The sequence below is a fragment of the Falco biarmicus genome, chromosome 10, assembly GCF_023638135.1.
Source record: "Falco biarmicus isolate bFalBia1 chromosome 10, bFalBia1.pri, whole genome shotgun sequence".
NCBI lineage: Eukaryota > Metazoa > Chordata > Aves > Falconiformes > Falconidae > Falco > Falco biarmicus.
Genome location: NC_079297.1, coordinates 4108867 through 4125575, shown reverse-complemented (window position 1 = coordinate 4125575; position 16709 = coordinate 4108867). Strand labels below are relative to the sequence as shown.

Sequence of the window (16709 nt, the reverse complement as noted above, 5' to 3'; positions counted from 1 at the left end):
TTTTCCTCCCATCTCAGCAGCTCAGAGAGCAAAACAAAATTATTTTTGTGTAGGACGGAAAAAAGAACAGTGCTACCACCAGCTCCCAAATGTCTCTTTAAAATGGTTCCGGCTTAAAGACCAATGGTGGGTTTGGGGAACCCCACAAAGCACATCCCTCCTCAAGGCACAGGGTGTTTAATCACACTGACAAGGTGCTGCCCAAGGAGAATCAGCTCATTCCATGGTCAACAACTGAGAAATATTTCCAGGTGCAGAAAGAGCCACTGTTCCAATCAGGCTCATCTCCAGAGCTTTGGGATCTCTTCCCTGTGCACTTTACCCAGCAGTTGGTAAAGACAGAATATCGTTCCCATCCTTAGCTGAAAGTGTTTTCTAGTGAGAGAATCTTCTAAATGTACCTAAATTTAGAGTTAACTAAGAGCAAAATAAAAAAATTCAGCTGGGATAAAAAAAATTCATAGGATCCAAAACAGTATTTCTGATTCTGCATTCCAACAGAAAAATACAAAGTTAAAGATGTTCCACCTGATACTTGATGCTTCAACTTTCAGTTTATCAAGGAAAAAAAATTAAAATAAAACTAAACAAACCAACAACGATTTACGCAGTTCTATTTTCAGGCCCATTAGTGCCACATAGGTGGCAGCCCACTGATTTCAGCAGACTCCTGAGCTCAGGGATGCAGAGATGGTGAAAGGCAATTGCTTATCTTGTTCTACTTCTACTGTACATCATTAGTTTGAATTGCTCCATTTTTAGGCAAATGGTATAGTGAGTTTTAGGGAAACCGCTTTGCTACCTGCATCAACACAGGAATAGTCCTCTGCAGTACTTAGCCCAACATTTTCCTGATTTATGTATTTTTTTAAATGTTTATTTTCATGAACACATCACCCTTTAGCAGCTGAGTGTCTTCCTACCTAAACTAAGATGACACAGTTTTAATCCTGCAACTATTTACTACAGAGCCTGTTCTCCGTCTAACCATAGCAGGTGCCGCAGGCGGTTTGTAAGCGTTCAGAAGGCTGGAAGATTGGTTCTTGTAACTAGTAGATAACACCATAAGGGGAAAAGAAATAAAAAAACCCAAAAACTTATCAGCAGAAAAACCCCACCAACTCCTCCATTTATCAGGCTCAAGGTCCTGCTTATTCTAGGAAATTCCTTCTGCTTTGGGAGTCAGAGTGGACCAGTTCTCGCTGGGTGACTTCCCAGTGCATTCCTCCCTGCGGTGCTGCGGGCACTAACGCTGCTGCAGGAGCGTTCCCTCGGGCAGCTGCTGCTGTGCTGCTGCGTGGGGCAAAGGGGCTTCACGCTGGTTCAGCTGCTGCACCAGCAGGATGGTGCACAGACCAGTGAGTGGGGCCAGGCGATTCCCAGCAGGAAAACCAAGGTCCCAGGGAGTATAAGAAGAGTGTAATGGCAAGTGCTGCAGAGAGTACCTCTCCTCAGTGCAAGGATGCTTCATGGATCCTGGCTTCCCAAAGTGCTTCTGACGAAGCCACTTGGTCCCAAATGAAGTTATGAACAGGTCTCACCCACTCCTTTGCTCCTGAAGAGGATGAGGACAATACATGTTACTAGAGCTGCTGGGTATCTTGTCCCTCTCCTGCCTGTGAGCAACTTTCAGAACCTCTGGGGTCTCACTGTGCCTTCCTCCATGCAGCCTAGAGGCTGCAGCAACACAGCTGAAGGGCCCCCAGAAGTTCTCCAGCCCTGCACATCCCTGCCAAACCCTGAGCATCTCCCCGCAGCAGCTTTACCCCTTTCCCCATTCCTCTGTGAGATGCAGCACGAACACCGCACGGCCAGCACTGCGTAGACCTCTCTCGGTCCCCTGGCATTAGACTCTCTGATTTAATGTATATGTGCTCTTTCATTCATCTAACAAGTTTATTCCTTTGTCAGGTGCAGCCTCATATCAGAGGGCTGCGCTGAGACGGATACGGGGGAATTTATCGCTGTAACAGGTTTATTCTTACACCAGCTATTCATTTATGCAGACTCCCCTCTGTCTGGCGCCCCTGTGCATAAGGGAGGCAGGCTCCTGCACGGCGAGCCTGCATTGCCCTCCTGCGGCCGGCCACTGGAACCCAGAGCCCCTACATTAATCATAGCAGCAGGAGTGTAAAATTCAATTTTACCTCTCCATTCATTCTGAGATGAGTTGAAGGCCGGCCTTGTACATATAAACCACACTTTACTTCATCAGAGCCCTGGTAACAAATGGAGTGTCTTCTTCGGGGAGTTTAACCATCAAAAAACACCGCGCCATTTAATTCCACACGTGCCTAGGGTCAAAGAAGGAGCTCTTGGCATCAGCAAATGCTTCAGCCCTCAGCTGCGCAGTAAACTATGTTTTAGAGATTGTTCCTCAATACGAAATGATCAGTCCATTTATCTGCTAAAGCAGCCTGTCTCTTTGTTCAGTCTCCCAATATTTTTTCCGCTGACCTGATCTGGACAATAAACCAAAGTCATCTTAAGATATTCACCGTTCAATTTGTTACTTGAGTGCCTCCGAGCCCGGCTGTCCCTGCTGTCAGCATCGCAGGCTCCCCAGCCCCCACCATTAACCCAAGTGCCCGTGCCGGACCCCCCTGACCAGCACCAGCCGCCCTGCTGGGCTCACAGGGATGGGCTCTCCAGCCCCAGCTGCTGCCACATCCCAAAGCCCAGGCTGTTTTGCCCGATGTCCCTCTCACACCGAATACACAAACAGTACTCGCACAAGGATTTGGGGCTCTCTGCTCCCTGGGGAGCTGCTTTTGCAGAGCGGCAGCTACACACCTTCCCCCGAGCTGATGTGATGCTGGTTACCTTTTACAAGAGGTAGCTGGTCTGTGTGCAGGGGGGCAGCCTGCCCCCCGTTTCCCCCTCAGACTGTCTTCTGGAGGTGGTGAGTTTTGCCACCTTTGAACCAGGCTTAGAAGCCCCACCATGATCTCCTGAGTGCATCAAACACTGAGCCACCACGCAGGAAGGAATTTACCGCTTACCGATCTCATCCCATAGTTATAGTTCCGACTGTTTTGCAGCAGCGTGGTGCTGAGGTCCCAAAAGCTAAAGCCAGGAACTCAACCTCCTTACACCTCTTTGAACACTTATTAGCAAAGGTCAATGAAACGATGTAACTATGTCCAGCCGGCTCAGAAGGACATGTAACTCATGCACAGCTTAATCACCGCTGGTCATCAGCATCCCACTGGCGTCTGAGTTCTGGGTTTCCAGTTCTGGAACTGGTTCACACATGTCTACATCACCTTATGGAAGGCTTTTACACACTCAGTTCCATGAGAGTTCTCACAGTACTCCACAGAGCCGAGCTCCCACCAGCACTACCACCTCAAACTCAGTTTTCCCTGTCATTCTTAGGTGGGTCCCCCTCCAAGCAAACTGAACGCCATGAACCTTATCCTTCGGCATCAGCAGTCCCTTTGCATTGCACGGAAGATTAGACACCTACACAAGGCTGTGGTGTCCACTGCAGGAGCCAGACGTCCAGAAGTTAGACCTTGCAGATCCCTGACTCACACCCAGAGCCCTTTCATGCATGTAGCTGTAAATAACTAATGCAAGTTTACACTACAGTGACGGAGGAATTTAATCTTTAAAGATGTTAAAAGAGCTTCCAAGTCACTGAACCATACTTGTTACTCAGACTAGAAGCCGTCTAGAAAAGCTGCTCCTTATAATCATTAATTTTGATCCACTTGCCATTTTTCATTACATATTTGCCACGCGTTGCTCCACTTAGGAGTTCCATGTTGCCAATTCAGCATCATGTAAGCACCAAGATTTTAACAGGAACCTGCTGACGGCAGGAGCTTTCTCAATACTTCCCACCTGGATTGCGTCACACCAGCACTGCAGCCAACAACACAGGGGTGCAGAAGAAAACAAGAAATGTCCAAAGTCCCAAGAACGGCACTTTCATGTCATTATAAAGGCCCGCTGGGTTGGAGGGCTGTGAGCATGCACGTGTGTGCAGAGCACAGCTTGGAGAGATGAACCCTAAATAGCTGGGCGGTTGCAGAGGGGGTCATAACCTTAATTTTATTTTATTTTTCCAGAAAACTTTTAGTTAAAAAGGTTTAGATCTGTTTTCAAAGGAAGATTCTAAAACTTTATTCATGCCTTGAAGTTTCACCTTGCTTTTATTTGACTGGAATGAGAGGGGGAGCAACCCTCACGTGCAAGTCTCCATCTTCCTGCAGTGGAAAAGCACGGGGATGAGAGGGACGTGGCAAACTACTTTCTGCCACTCAACTAAGGTAGGAGATGGGAGACATGGAAGACTTGCTTGCTCTGCTACTTTTCCTCCAGTGACCACTAAGGAGGAATTAAAGGCGAGACAAGTGATATAAATAAACCCAAAAACCTAAAAGAGAAATTAAAAGGAGGAAAAAAGGTGCAACTCAAATCAAGCATAACATTTAAAGATCCATCAGCAGTGTGAAATATCAGATGTCAGCAATCTGCTAATTCCTGTTTTAGAAAGAAGAGTTTTCTTTCTAAATGTTTCAGCTAGCTTTGGCAAGAAAACTCCAAACACGCAAACCCACTTGCCAAAACCACTTTTGCTTTCCAGAAAGCATCATGTTTGTGGGTGTCAATATATCTGACAGACATTACAGTCTCCTACTGCTGTAGGAGATAAAATTTCACCCATATTTACACTTCAGTAAAATGAACTACAAGTAGATTTACCCAGTGAGAGACAAAGTCAACAGCAAAATTCAGATGTTCCAGTCCTTTGTCTCCAACAAAAAACTCATTCCAGAATAAAACTCAGGAGGGTGGAGGCAGATACATAGTTTACCTTCTAACTTCTGTAAAAACACACAAAAAAAGAAATAACCCACCAGCCTGGTGCAAAGCAGTCTATAGTAGCCCTGGACTCCTTGAAGGTGTTTCTCCTTGGAGAACCCACCTCGGGAAGACCTATGATGGTGACAGCGCTCGCACTGTGCCTGCCTCCATGGCTCTGCTGGCTGCCCTCAGCCTGGCTTTGCCCTGGTCGCAGCTCTGTTAGGCTCAGCTCAACTCTTACTGCTCCTGATGCAGGAATTCTGGTAAAGCCTAAAATACCTGTCTTGCCAGAAGTTATAGCTTGCTTAGGTAGAAGGGCTCCTGGAAAGCTTCCAAACCCTAATGGGAACCTCACTCAAATGACTGAGTAGTGGGTTCCCATATATTTCTGCTTTCCTAGTCCCTGGGATCTCCTCCTACAATAGATCTTCCTTCCATATTTCACTCAACTGACAAGACGACCCTTAAACAGACTAAAAAGGACTTGGTGACAAAGGGACAAGAATTAGGAGGCATCTATAAAAAGCTTTTGGATGGAGAACAGCAGGAGGACATAGAGCGGATCCAGAGCAGCAGCTGTTCTTACCTACCACGTAGCGGCAGCCCTCCCCTCACCACTGCTCCCTTCATTCTTCACTTAGTGACAAGCGTTTTCCACTTGGACCTCCTTCCTCACCTTCATAAGTCTTCCTTGTGGTACAGCACATCCTCAGGAGGCCTCCAAATGGCACTTAAACTGAAAGGTGCAAAGATGAATAACACTAGCGATACACACATCTACCCACACGGTAACCTGCCTGCTCAGCGCACGGTGCTAACGGCTCACGTGCCGTAAATCCTGCTAACCAAATAGCACCAGTGGGGGCATTTTGAACAGTGCTGTCCCAGGGGTTCCCAAAAGGCTTGAGTGGTGCAATTGGCCATTGAAAGAACTTACTTTAAATTAGCTTTTTCCATAGGTGTTTTGTGGACAGGATGGGAACCAGAACGTAGCAGTCTGGACAGCTGCATGGAAAATCACCCAGCTCATCCGCTCTCAAGGCTAGGAGACATGAACGCCTTAGGCCTGCACCATGGCTGTATGGGCAGCCTTAGCAGAACAAAGTGGGAACGACAGCCTCTGCTCACACCGTGGCAAGAGATATGTGCACTGCTGCAAGTCAGAAGCACATACACAAGCCCTAATAACTGGTTCCATCACTATATGGTGAGCCCTGCAACCTAGATCATGTGTCCAAACCCCGGATTACCTCTATCGTGTAGATGCTCAGACTGGCAAGCCAGCTGCGAAGACAGATTTTGTAACAGAACCAGGAATGCCCACCTCTGGAAATGCTCCAGTGCGGCAGGTCCCATGCACGTAGCTGTGGGAGGAATTGTTTTCTGCTTGTCCATCTAAAACAAGAAACTTCAAGGCTTCTCTGGTCGATCCCTCACCACTGCTTTCTCATCAATGACTCTTCCTGCAGTGCAAAGGGTTAAATCATCATCAGCTGCAATTTTCAAGAAACCAGAGAGATTTTCAGCAAAAGGACCTTGCTGAGCTCTGACTGCTCCCTGCCCTGTGCCAGGCTGCCCAGCACCCCCCAGGGGGCTGCAAAAAGCCCTTTTTGGTACCCTGCCTGGCCTGACAGCTCCGGCCATCGGTGTTTCATACTGCCTCAGCCCATGTTCACACGCCAGAGCGGCTGCTGTGACTGATGCACAAGCAGCACCCCAGCCCGCACCAGTGTCCCAGCAGGGCCACACCGGGTGCCCACGTGTGGGATCCCCTCCCCTGAACGGCCGTCAGAATCCGCAGTGGGTGCCTGGGCTTCAGCAGAGGCAGGGCATTCCCTTCGGTGACAAGCACCTTTCAGGGCGCAGTTTTGCTGATCTGTCATTTTTCTAGACCAAGTGCATCTCTTCTTCCCCACTCTCCCAAGCCCTGACACGTTCCCACCCCTGCAGCACCTGCAGGCATCTGCTGAGGGCTGTGTCCTGTTGTCCCAGACAGTGAGCACCCTGTGCATGCCCACACACCTGAAAACAGCCTTTGGCCTCCCAAAGCATTAGGCAAGGGGAAGGACAGGGAGGAGGAAGGAGGAATTCTGCCTTACAAAGAGATCCTGCTCTCGGTAGCAGGACAGAACGTGACCCCAGGTCTTCCAGGTCCTCCCTCCTCTGCAAGGGTTCCCTCCCTGCTCCCACTTCAGCGGGAGCAACTCTCAGGTTGCTTAAAACCCTGGTATCTCACCAGATACAGAAAAGAAACACAGCAGGAGATCTGTCAAACCTGGCTCGTGGAAGAAGTTTCCTTGCATCAAAACATTCCCTGTTTGACAGGATCAGCTTTCTGCCAACAGGCATCTGCAATAAACAACCTATTCCTTGGCCTGAAGGGAGCCAAGAAGCCATCGTAATGTTGTTGTTCGCTGTTCTGCTCTTTTCTCCTGTAAGTCTGGGCCTCGCCAAGAAAAGTAGTTTGGGACAGAAAGTCTACAGGAAACCCGTGGGGGATCTCTGGTCAGGTCTGAGACCCCGCTGGCCTTGAAGGGACCCCTGGAGGCAGAGGCTGCCCAGGGAAAGCAGGACTCGTGCCTCTGTGGTGAGGGAAACCTGCCCGCTTCCAGGGCACCTGCCAGAGGCAACAGCAAACTGTGCTGGCCATCACCCGCCCCAGGGGTAGGAAACATCCTCCCCTGACTTATTCTACCTGCAGAGTTCTGCCCTCTAAGCCTTTTTCCCCCTCCTGCCTCCCCCTGCAGCACCCAGCTTGGGAGGAGAGCACAGGGAGCAACCCCCCGAACTGGGAGCCCACCAGGGAGAGACCTGCAGCTGCAGCCAGCTGGGACCACCTCGGGCACCTACACTGCGAACGCCAACCAGGGGCTTCCTCATGAGATGCTCCTCGTGCTGCTGCATACTCCAGGAACTGCTGAAGAGAATTAAAATGAAATTGGAAGACAAATTAAATGTATTTATTTTAAATTATAATTATAATTCTAGAAAGGAGGAAAAGGGGAGTTTTTCCAGGCAATTTTTGATCTCTCATAACTGGCAACACAGCTAAATATAACCTCTGCATCTCACAGCCTCACAAAAGCAATGCCCTGCAAAAGACAGTTTTGGAATGGAGCAGGCAGTCATTTTTGCATCCACTGAGAGAAAACGCATCTACCAAGTTGCCATAAAAAGAAAAATTATAAAAAAATGCCCAAAATTGTTGATTTTTTCCATTCCAATAGTGGCTAGAATCCAACACAAATCAGAAATTCCTTTGCAGTAGATAGGATATCTGCTGCTCTGGGCAGGAGATAAAGCCGAGCAGGAGGGTGGGTTGGATCTACCTCCCACCAGGGAAACACGCACCGAAGGACCACCGCACCCCAGGGCACCTCCCAGCCTTCACCTTGCTGAGCAGAGCCAGCAGCAGATGCTCGCAGAAAGAAATACAGCAGGTCCCTAGCGGGGATGTGTGTCCCTTCACACTGGGCTGGCCCCGCGTGGGACATGACCTGATGTTTTCGAAATCGAGGCCATGGACTTCTGGTCCTTGTGCTGCTCAGAGCCCTGCTCACGTCTCCAGAGCTCCCCATGCACTTCTGTAAGCAGAACTGGCCTCAGTGCACGGGTGCCTTCCCTCTGGGGTTTTCAATTGTACAAAATTTTGCTGGAAGCAGGCGCTTCGCTAGTTTACCAATATTTCACAGAGGAAAACCCACACGGTTGGTAAGGACTTTCGACAGCATTCGGCACCACCTGAACACTCGAACAGCGTTTCAGTGCACCCAGCAGTTACAAAGCAAGGTATGAAAAGAACATCGGTGTGGGGAAAGAAGAAAGGTCTAAGCAATCAAAACAACTTTCAGGCTTAGACTGACACCTCGGTAAACCTCCAGGGAACACCTTTTGGTCACCACTGTTCCAGCCTTAGGCTTTAATTCCACAGGAGCAAAACTCTGTGGATGTACAAAACCCACGTGCAGAAATTTTGAAGCATTCTATTTACTCTTCATTTCCTTATTACAAAAGTATTTCTATTAGCCAAGAAGGCTGAAAGATTTAGTTTATTGAAAAATGGAGAGCTGTAGCTGGAAGTAGTACAAAAAAGTGAGAAAAAAAATTAATTTCAGCAGTGGTTGGTCACTTGGATAAGCTAAACGTAACAGCTGGTAGCAAATGCTGTCACTGTCCTTGAAGCATGAGCACCTCCCACCCAGCACACTGCCGCACCTCCAGCTGCGGGTTGCAGCAAAGGTGCCATTTTTATGACCAAGTGTGTCAGAAAGAACTGCTATAGAATTTATTGGTTGGAATTGGGGGTTTTGGGGGGGGGGCATTTCGTTTACTTTTAAACCAGTGGGGCGCACAGCACTCTGGGCTTTTTCACTGATCTCTGCACTTTATCCCACAGCCATCGATAGCTTTTTCCTTTACCCTTTCTCACGCCGCTAAATAAATTCAGAGTTAAAACTGAAGAATGAGAAAAACTTCGGAACTGGCCAATTGTTTGCTCCCCAAGATGCTACTACTAGAAACTGCTGCCTGCCATCTGCTGGCACGTCTCTCAAAAGGCAGGCGAAGGTTGTATGAATTGACAGAAAACCCACATACAAGCTCTCAAGGGAAAACGCTCTGCAAGTCTGAGAACAGACAAGAAACTGGATATACGGACAGTATTTCCTTACGTTCATCTTGCAACTTGTTTATTTCCAGTCCTGGTAGAAGAACTGGCTCTAAATGCTGATTTGTATTGTTGACTTTCTTTGCCAGTTGTTGATAGTGTGGCCACTTGATAGAGAATAATATAAAGTTATGAAATTACAGTAATAAACATTGGTTTCAAGTTGCCTTCAATGGAACTAGCCCAGTCAGTGACACTCACCAGAATGATGGGATGACAGCGGTTACCAATGCACGTTGATGCTCCCAGCCGAGGGGGTTCTGGAAGGCAAGTGGGTAAAACGGGTACAGCCGAGCTGGTAAAGAAAGCAGCTGAAACACAAGAAATGATCGGCAGCTACATTTCAGAACAGAATCGCTTTTCAAACCAAGAGCTGGTACATGGTCTAGGTGCTTTTCTCACCCAGCACTGCAAGCGAATGGCTGAGCCCAGCCCCGCAGCCATCCTGCCCATGCCCCTGCACCAGCAGCTGCCTGCCCCACCAGCAAGCTGGCCAGCGGCTTAATCACAGAAGTCGCACAAAAGGGACAAGCACAGCAGTACTGCCTTAGCCACTTCCCAACCAGTTTCTGGAAGTTCATTTTCCCACCACCCAAGCCAGCAGCTCCGTAACTGCCTGCTCAGCAGCAATCAGAGGCGTCAACAAGCACCGCACCACCGTGAGTCATCGTGTGAACCAACGATGAAGAAATCCTGCACCTATTTGCACCTTCCCTGCAGATACCTCCCTGCTTGCCTGCTCTTTTCCCTCCCTCCTTCCCTATGACCAAGGCTCCCAACGGGATCAAAGAAGCCTGGCCCTCCCTCGTAATCAGAAATGTCTTTGCAGATTACGTCTGGAATTACTGAAACATTTACAGTGTCTTACAGCCCTGTCAGCCCTCACGCAGAAATGCTGCTCCAACATTCTCCCCATCTCAGCATCTCTATCCTGCTTTTCCATCTGCTGGAATAAGAAACTATTCCCTGTTTGCACCTGCCCACAAGCCAGAACAGATCTGAACCACCAGATCTAGAATGAGCCACACATATCTGATTCTGGTAAACTACTATTTTTTTATTTTTTTATTATTTTTTTTGGGGGGTGGGGGTGGGGGTGGTTTTTTTCTTTTTTAATGATGCTTGGTACCTGACTTACCACTTTTTTGGGATTCCTATCAGTAACATGCTTATTGTAACACATATACAAAATTAACTCAGCTTAAAAATAAGTTACCACACATTACCTTGATGTACCTTTAGAGAACACTGCTGTGTGCATGGCTCAATTATATATCCTATTACACAGCCATTTTTATCATAAAGCACTAAGAAATGGCAGTTACGACTCACTTATTTCCCTTTTTTCATTGTAGTCTTTTAATTGCTTGCCTCTTTCTTCATATTAACCAGGAAGAGTTGTGACTGTTTTCCCATCAGTTTATCCAAACTATTTTTAATCTACAAGATGAGGAATATATCTCAATTAGTATTGTCTCAGCTGAATTTTTATTCCTATTTAGCTTAATCTTATTCTATAATTGACAATACAAAGTCCTAAGTAGAAACACTGAGAGCATTTTCTGATGGGCTCCAGGAGTATAGCTTCTTTTTTTCCCCCCATAATAATTTGACATTAATGGACTGTAAATTTACTTTTTAAAAAAACATGACTTCTATTTCAAGCAGCATTTTTATTCAAGAGCGTAATATTTTAACCTCGTTCTCTAAAAAGGTTTAAAACCCTTAAACTGTTTCATAAACTCCTGACAACCACCTTTAAATGGCTCCAACCTCCCCCACAACAGCTCACAGACTGTTTATGCAGCAAAGAGCCAACAACAAGGCACAGTTACCCATCCCCTTAACGCTTTAAAGCATAACGCAATGTACAAATCTAGCAGAGAGCTGCAGGCCAAAATTTTACAAAGTAAAGAGATTTTCAGGCCTTTTAAGTTTTGGGTCTCTGTCTTCAAACACCTTCAAAGGGTCAACATTCTGAGAGAAGGCAGTGCCTTCTCTCTAAAGGTACCCTTAATCTGGATAGTAAACCCATGTATTCTTAGCCTGTATCTCCAGTATAAAGTCTGTCTCTTCTGTGTCTGTACCTCTGGCAATACCTCAGCAGTTTTTAAAACTGCTAAAAAGGTAAGTCTCGCTTTCTGTTTTTGTTTACAAAGACCTATTGCACTTGTTCCTTTATAAAAGTACAATTACTTGCAGCATGTTACAAAGCTTGTACATCCCTGGGTTCTAAACTCAGCAGGAGTCACAATCATTCCACAATAAAACTCTGCAGCTATACAGCCAGGCAAAAGAATATCTGCAGAGAGAGTTCTTCAGGAACACCCGAAATCCTCAGAACTGGCAAAAGAAGTAGCATCCACTGGCAGCCCATCAGAATTCAGCCCAGCACAGTACAACAACCCAGGACACTGGGAAACCACCCACCACTCAGGCTGAAGTGACACATTCTCAAGCTTCCTTGATTCAGTGGTTTTATTTTTCTTAAGAATACTTCCAGAGGACAGAGAGACACGGACATTTTACAAGTCTTCATATTCAGTCCCTTAAGAGAGAAAAAACCTGCAAATTGAATCTTTTCAGTTAGTGCCAACACTGCTCTCAGCTCTGGCTAGGAGACAGTCCCTGCCCCAAAGAGCTTCCACTCTAAGAGGGAGAGTAATACAAACGTGAGGTTCACAGGGAAAACAACAAGGAAGGTGACACGGTTTGTCATGCTGCTGGTGCCATACATGGAGACTGGTACATCTTTTTGTGCTGGCAGTCAGTACGTGGACACTGAATAGACCACACATTGCACGTGACAGAACATTTTCTCCCTGCAGGTGTTTGGAAGCGAGAAGGTAAAGAAGCTCTCAAGAAAGTTTTCAAGGCAGTCCTGTGATGAGGAAGGCATTTGTTCTATGTAGAAATTTTTGCCTATTTACAACCTTTTCTTTTTTTTTAAGGAAAATAAAATGACAGTTAACATGCCAAACACACATTCATCAAATCAGTTGCCTTACAAAAATAAAGCTTTCAAACCATGTGTTTCTAAAATAAATATCAATAGGGTTGGAAAAAATAAATAAATGTATTCAAGCCATCTTGTTCAAACACAAAAAGGTACAGTTCCTGACTGAAAAGTAGCCATGGAGTCCCCATTAAAGCAGCAACTGTTCAGAGCATCCTCCTCTTCGCTAACACACAGAGTCCCAAGCACCAAAGAACAGATTCTTAATAAAAGAAACGTATAGTACTGCATTCTTTATAGGAAAGTACAGAGTATTTTCTTTGTTCCTGAATGACAGAGGCTAAAAAAATATTCCATGATATACACCTGCGGAAATTGTCTGGTATTTCTAAGCCGTGAAAGGCTAACATCTTTCCCCTTGTTTGGAGGGGGGGAAAAAAAAATAATAAAAAAAAAAAAGTAAAACCTCATCTGTGAATTTGATTGTTTGTGAACATTATGTGTATAGTACCCTGACTGAGCAGAAAATTAATCTTTCTTAAAAATACTGAGCTACTTTTCCTCCCCCTCCCCAAACAGGAACTCTTATGTATGGAAACAAGACATTTTAATAAATTCTGCCTACAGAAGGACTGTTACAGCATAGGACGTAGGGAGGCAGGAGCAGCTCGACCTCAGGCAGGAGGCTTTTACTGCTTGGGAGCACAAGCTGCACCAGTTCAGAATGGTCCAACATGAAATCAATGTTTCCATGGCAGCCCCTTGCATTTCAAGGGCTAGTTCATTGCCCTGAGCTCCTGCTGTCAGGAGTCAGTCTCAGTTTGGCCGGCAGTAGTCACAGTGCTCTAGGTAATAGGAGGCAGGGTACCCCATTCCCCACTCTCATAAGGCAGCCGTACCACTCCAGGAAATCAGTTTCCTTCTTGAAGGTTTCAGTTTTCTGTGGTCCTGTATGTCCTCTTACTTTTTAAATTGTTTATCTACCTATTTAAAAGGAGCAACATGCCCAGATTAACAACAGTGGTCAAGCAGGCAAAGAATAAAATGTCCACAATGCAAGCTCTACATAGGTTTACAATGTACTGGTCATGCATAAACCCCTACAGATCCTGGCAGGCATTTAAACATTTAAGTTGATGTAAGTTCAAATTACTGATGAACTGACTGCTGAATGGACTGTAGCCAGCTTGAAATCACTGGTAGTTCTGCATCTGATGTCACAAGGCTTACTTAAGTCACGTCAAATCAGTGGTCATCTACTTTAACCCTTTTTGCTTTCAAGGAAAGATGCTGCAAGAAAAGAAAAGAAACACTGCTTAGCATACACATCACAATTAGAAAAAAAGTCCAGTTAGAATGCTTTCAGTCTTTAATCCCAAGTCAAATAAACTCTTAAACAAATATCATTAAAGACCACCCTTCCCAAGCTCTGCTTGTTACCGATATACCCATAAAATAAACCTATGAAATCAAAAAACCACGTGCACCCCAAAGTGATGGTATGGCTTGGTATGAAGTATCATCTTCTTGTACTTTTGTACTAACTGCAAGCATAGGAACAATTTCCCATGGGAAGCAAGTTGCCAGCATGTAAAATGCCCAGAAAGATACATGTTTCGCATAGGTCTGGGTATGCAAGTGCATTTTTTCACTCAGTATTTTGGAAATATTTCACTAATTTAGAATAAAAAGCTCAGTAGTTACCGATCTCCCACGGGAAACTCCCACGCAAGATGACTTTGGTAATCTTGCCTGTACAGTATTTACATGCAATGTGGTATCAACAGCTCCCAGCATAACTAACATTTAGATAATATTTAATACCAATCCAGTTCTCAGAATGACCAGTGAGTAACTCTAGATTGATGGATTCACATGGGGCAGAGTTGATAAAGCGTGATGACAACTATGAAAAGATACGTATATCACACACAACAGAATCTGCAATAAAGGTTTGCACAAATAGCAGCTGTTCTATGCCATTTCAAGTTTGAGCAGATCACAGCTGATTTTTTTTTGCAGTAAACATAATTAATGCTCAAAAAAAGGTTCAGGATTTGCACAAACATTTGCAAAGCATGAAAATGCTTGTCTAAAGTTACAGATTTATATATAGATTTATATAAAATCTAAAATATCGTGCAAAATAGGACCACTGCCCAGGTATAGTGCTACTCAAAGAAGTGCTACCAAGTGCCTATATTCAGCCATAACATGGCTGAAGGCTTCATTCGCCAGAGTGATAGATACACTATCTTGTAACTTGGAGATCATGTCTGTTAGCTGGATAATAGGGAAAAAGCTTTCATGCACCAATTTATTATCCTCTTTCTTTATATTAAAACTACTACAATGTACAAAACCATATTCACTTTTGTACCACTAGACAGACAACAACAAAACATAAATACTTAAAAAGTTCAGATACAAGAGCTGCTAATTCAGCAATGGTACCGTTTGGGCTTTATGCCGATTCCGTACCGTTCCTTGCTGGTAAAAATGAGGTGCCAGTTCCAAAAGCCATGCAGATTCAACAGCAGTCACATCTCTCATGTAATACTTAGCAGTCTGTATGACTTCATTGTAGACTACCCTAAGAGAAAGAAATAAAAAGAGTTTGCTATAAAGTAATGATGAAGAGAGATATTTAACAGCATATTTAGACAGTTTCACATACATGCTGCCAGTGGTAGTATTTACAGAGTGACAGGAGAGGCTTGAAGTCATAATACAGCCTCTTAACTCTTCCCCTCTGGTTGTTCAGAGCGCTCTACATTAAGACAACCCTTAGACTGCCATTAAAAACACTTTTCACATACTACCAGGACACACGGATACAAAGTATAAAAGAAATAATATTTCTTATAATGGGGCCAAGGGGGACTCATAACGTGCTTTGGAAGAACAAATATTAGTTACTCTGTGTAATCATGAGGAAGGCTGTCAAAAGCACCAAAACCCTGAACCCATAACAAGTAGGGCACAAATCACAGCATGACTATGCCTGATGCCTGTCTGCAGACAAGCAAGATAAGGATTAGAGGAAGAAATCAGCTTTAACTACTGCCAGAACATCTCCTGGTAAGAGATTTAGAAACAGACAGCCGTGTGGACTCAATCCCTGCTGCCAGCATGAACAGATTGCCAGCATGGGCAACTTACTTCTGAAGTCACCCTTTGGTAGGGAAAGTAATTTTTACCAAGGAAGCACAAACCCACACTCCGAAGGGTTAGTCACCAAGACCACAAGTCGTTATCTGCCTTCTATACTAGAGCTGCAAACCCACAAGGCTCGTAGTCTCTCATTAATTGCTATTTTGCTCCTAAAAGGACAGAGGAAAGAGTCCAAAATTCTCTGCCAAATGCAGCCCAAGACATACTAATGCAACTAAAGAGCAATCTGAGGAAAACAAACAAGAATGAGAACACGTTTTATGTACAACTGTAACAGACAGAAAATTGAAGGCTTCAATATAGGGCGGTTGCCCAGGCAGCAGCAGCAGCACTGAAATCAGGGTTGCTAATTCCTAAACTTCTGTCTTAGAGGATGCCACGAGCCAGCAGCGTTTAGGCTGGCAGTGGCCTTGGAAGACAGCTCTGTGCGTGTTCTGCAACACAGGGGTCCAACATGAGATTCAGGCCCAGAACCAGTATCCCCCAAAACTCCAGCAATACTGCTGTCACCAAACAGCGTACAAAACAAAGAGCTGTCTTAAGCTTCTGCGAGTTAAAACTTCCAGCTATCTGTCTACTGATCTGCTTTTCTGTATGTCTGGAAGTGGCCAAGGCTGGGATGGAAGCTCCTTGCTGAAGGCTCATTATCTAAACTCCAAGCCCTGGAGGAGGCGTGTGCTGGAGAAAAGAATTCTTCCAGTACTCTCCTACCACTAGACTTTCTTTCCATATTAATTTCTTCTCAAATTGGTTCTTCTTACTGTCTGTCACTCTCCCATAACCCAGCCTCTTTCGGGATGTTACTTCCAAAATGTTCTAGCTTACAGCAGTAGGTATATCTGCAAAGTATTCTTTTTACTATTTTAAACAAACCATGTTTTATTTTTATTTTTAATAGCAGTGACAGGAGGTTAAAAAACTTGCAAAACAGCAGCGAATCAGGCTGGTTCCAGTGGCAAAAATTACTTTAGTTACACTCTGCTCAACTCAGCCCTAAAAAATTGGTACAGTGAACTGGATTTTTTTTTTTTTTTTGTGAGCCAATGTAAATGTTAGCTATGTTCCAACCAGTCATGCTTCTGCAGGGGCCCAATTCAA

General features: G+C 45.2%; 1 protein-coding gene across 2 annotated transcripts in view; it reads right to left on the bottom strand.

The window, feature by feature from the left end:
• Positions 1 to 11941: 11941 nt before the first annotated feature.
• DHX35 (DEAH-box helicase 35) overlaps positions 11942 to 16709 on the bottom strand; it is a 30500-nt gene continuing 25732 nt past the window's right edge. Inside the window, exons 21-22 of one of the 2 annotated variants that reach the window (XM_056354531.1) lie at positions 14892 to 15030; positions 11942 to 13727 (exon numbers count right to left, since the gene is read on the bottom strand). In XM_056354531.1, the coding sequence (XP_056210506.1) occupies positions 13683 to 13727; positions 14892 to 15030 (184 nt within the window). In that variant the 3' untranslated portion in view covers positions 11942 to 13682. The remainder of the gene's footprint in view (positions 13728 to 14891; positions 15031 to 16709) is intronic. The other variant, XM_056354532.1, reaches the window with a different exon arrangement.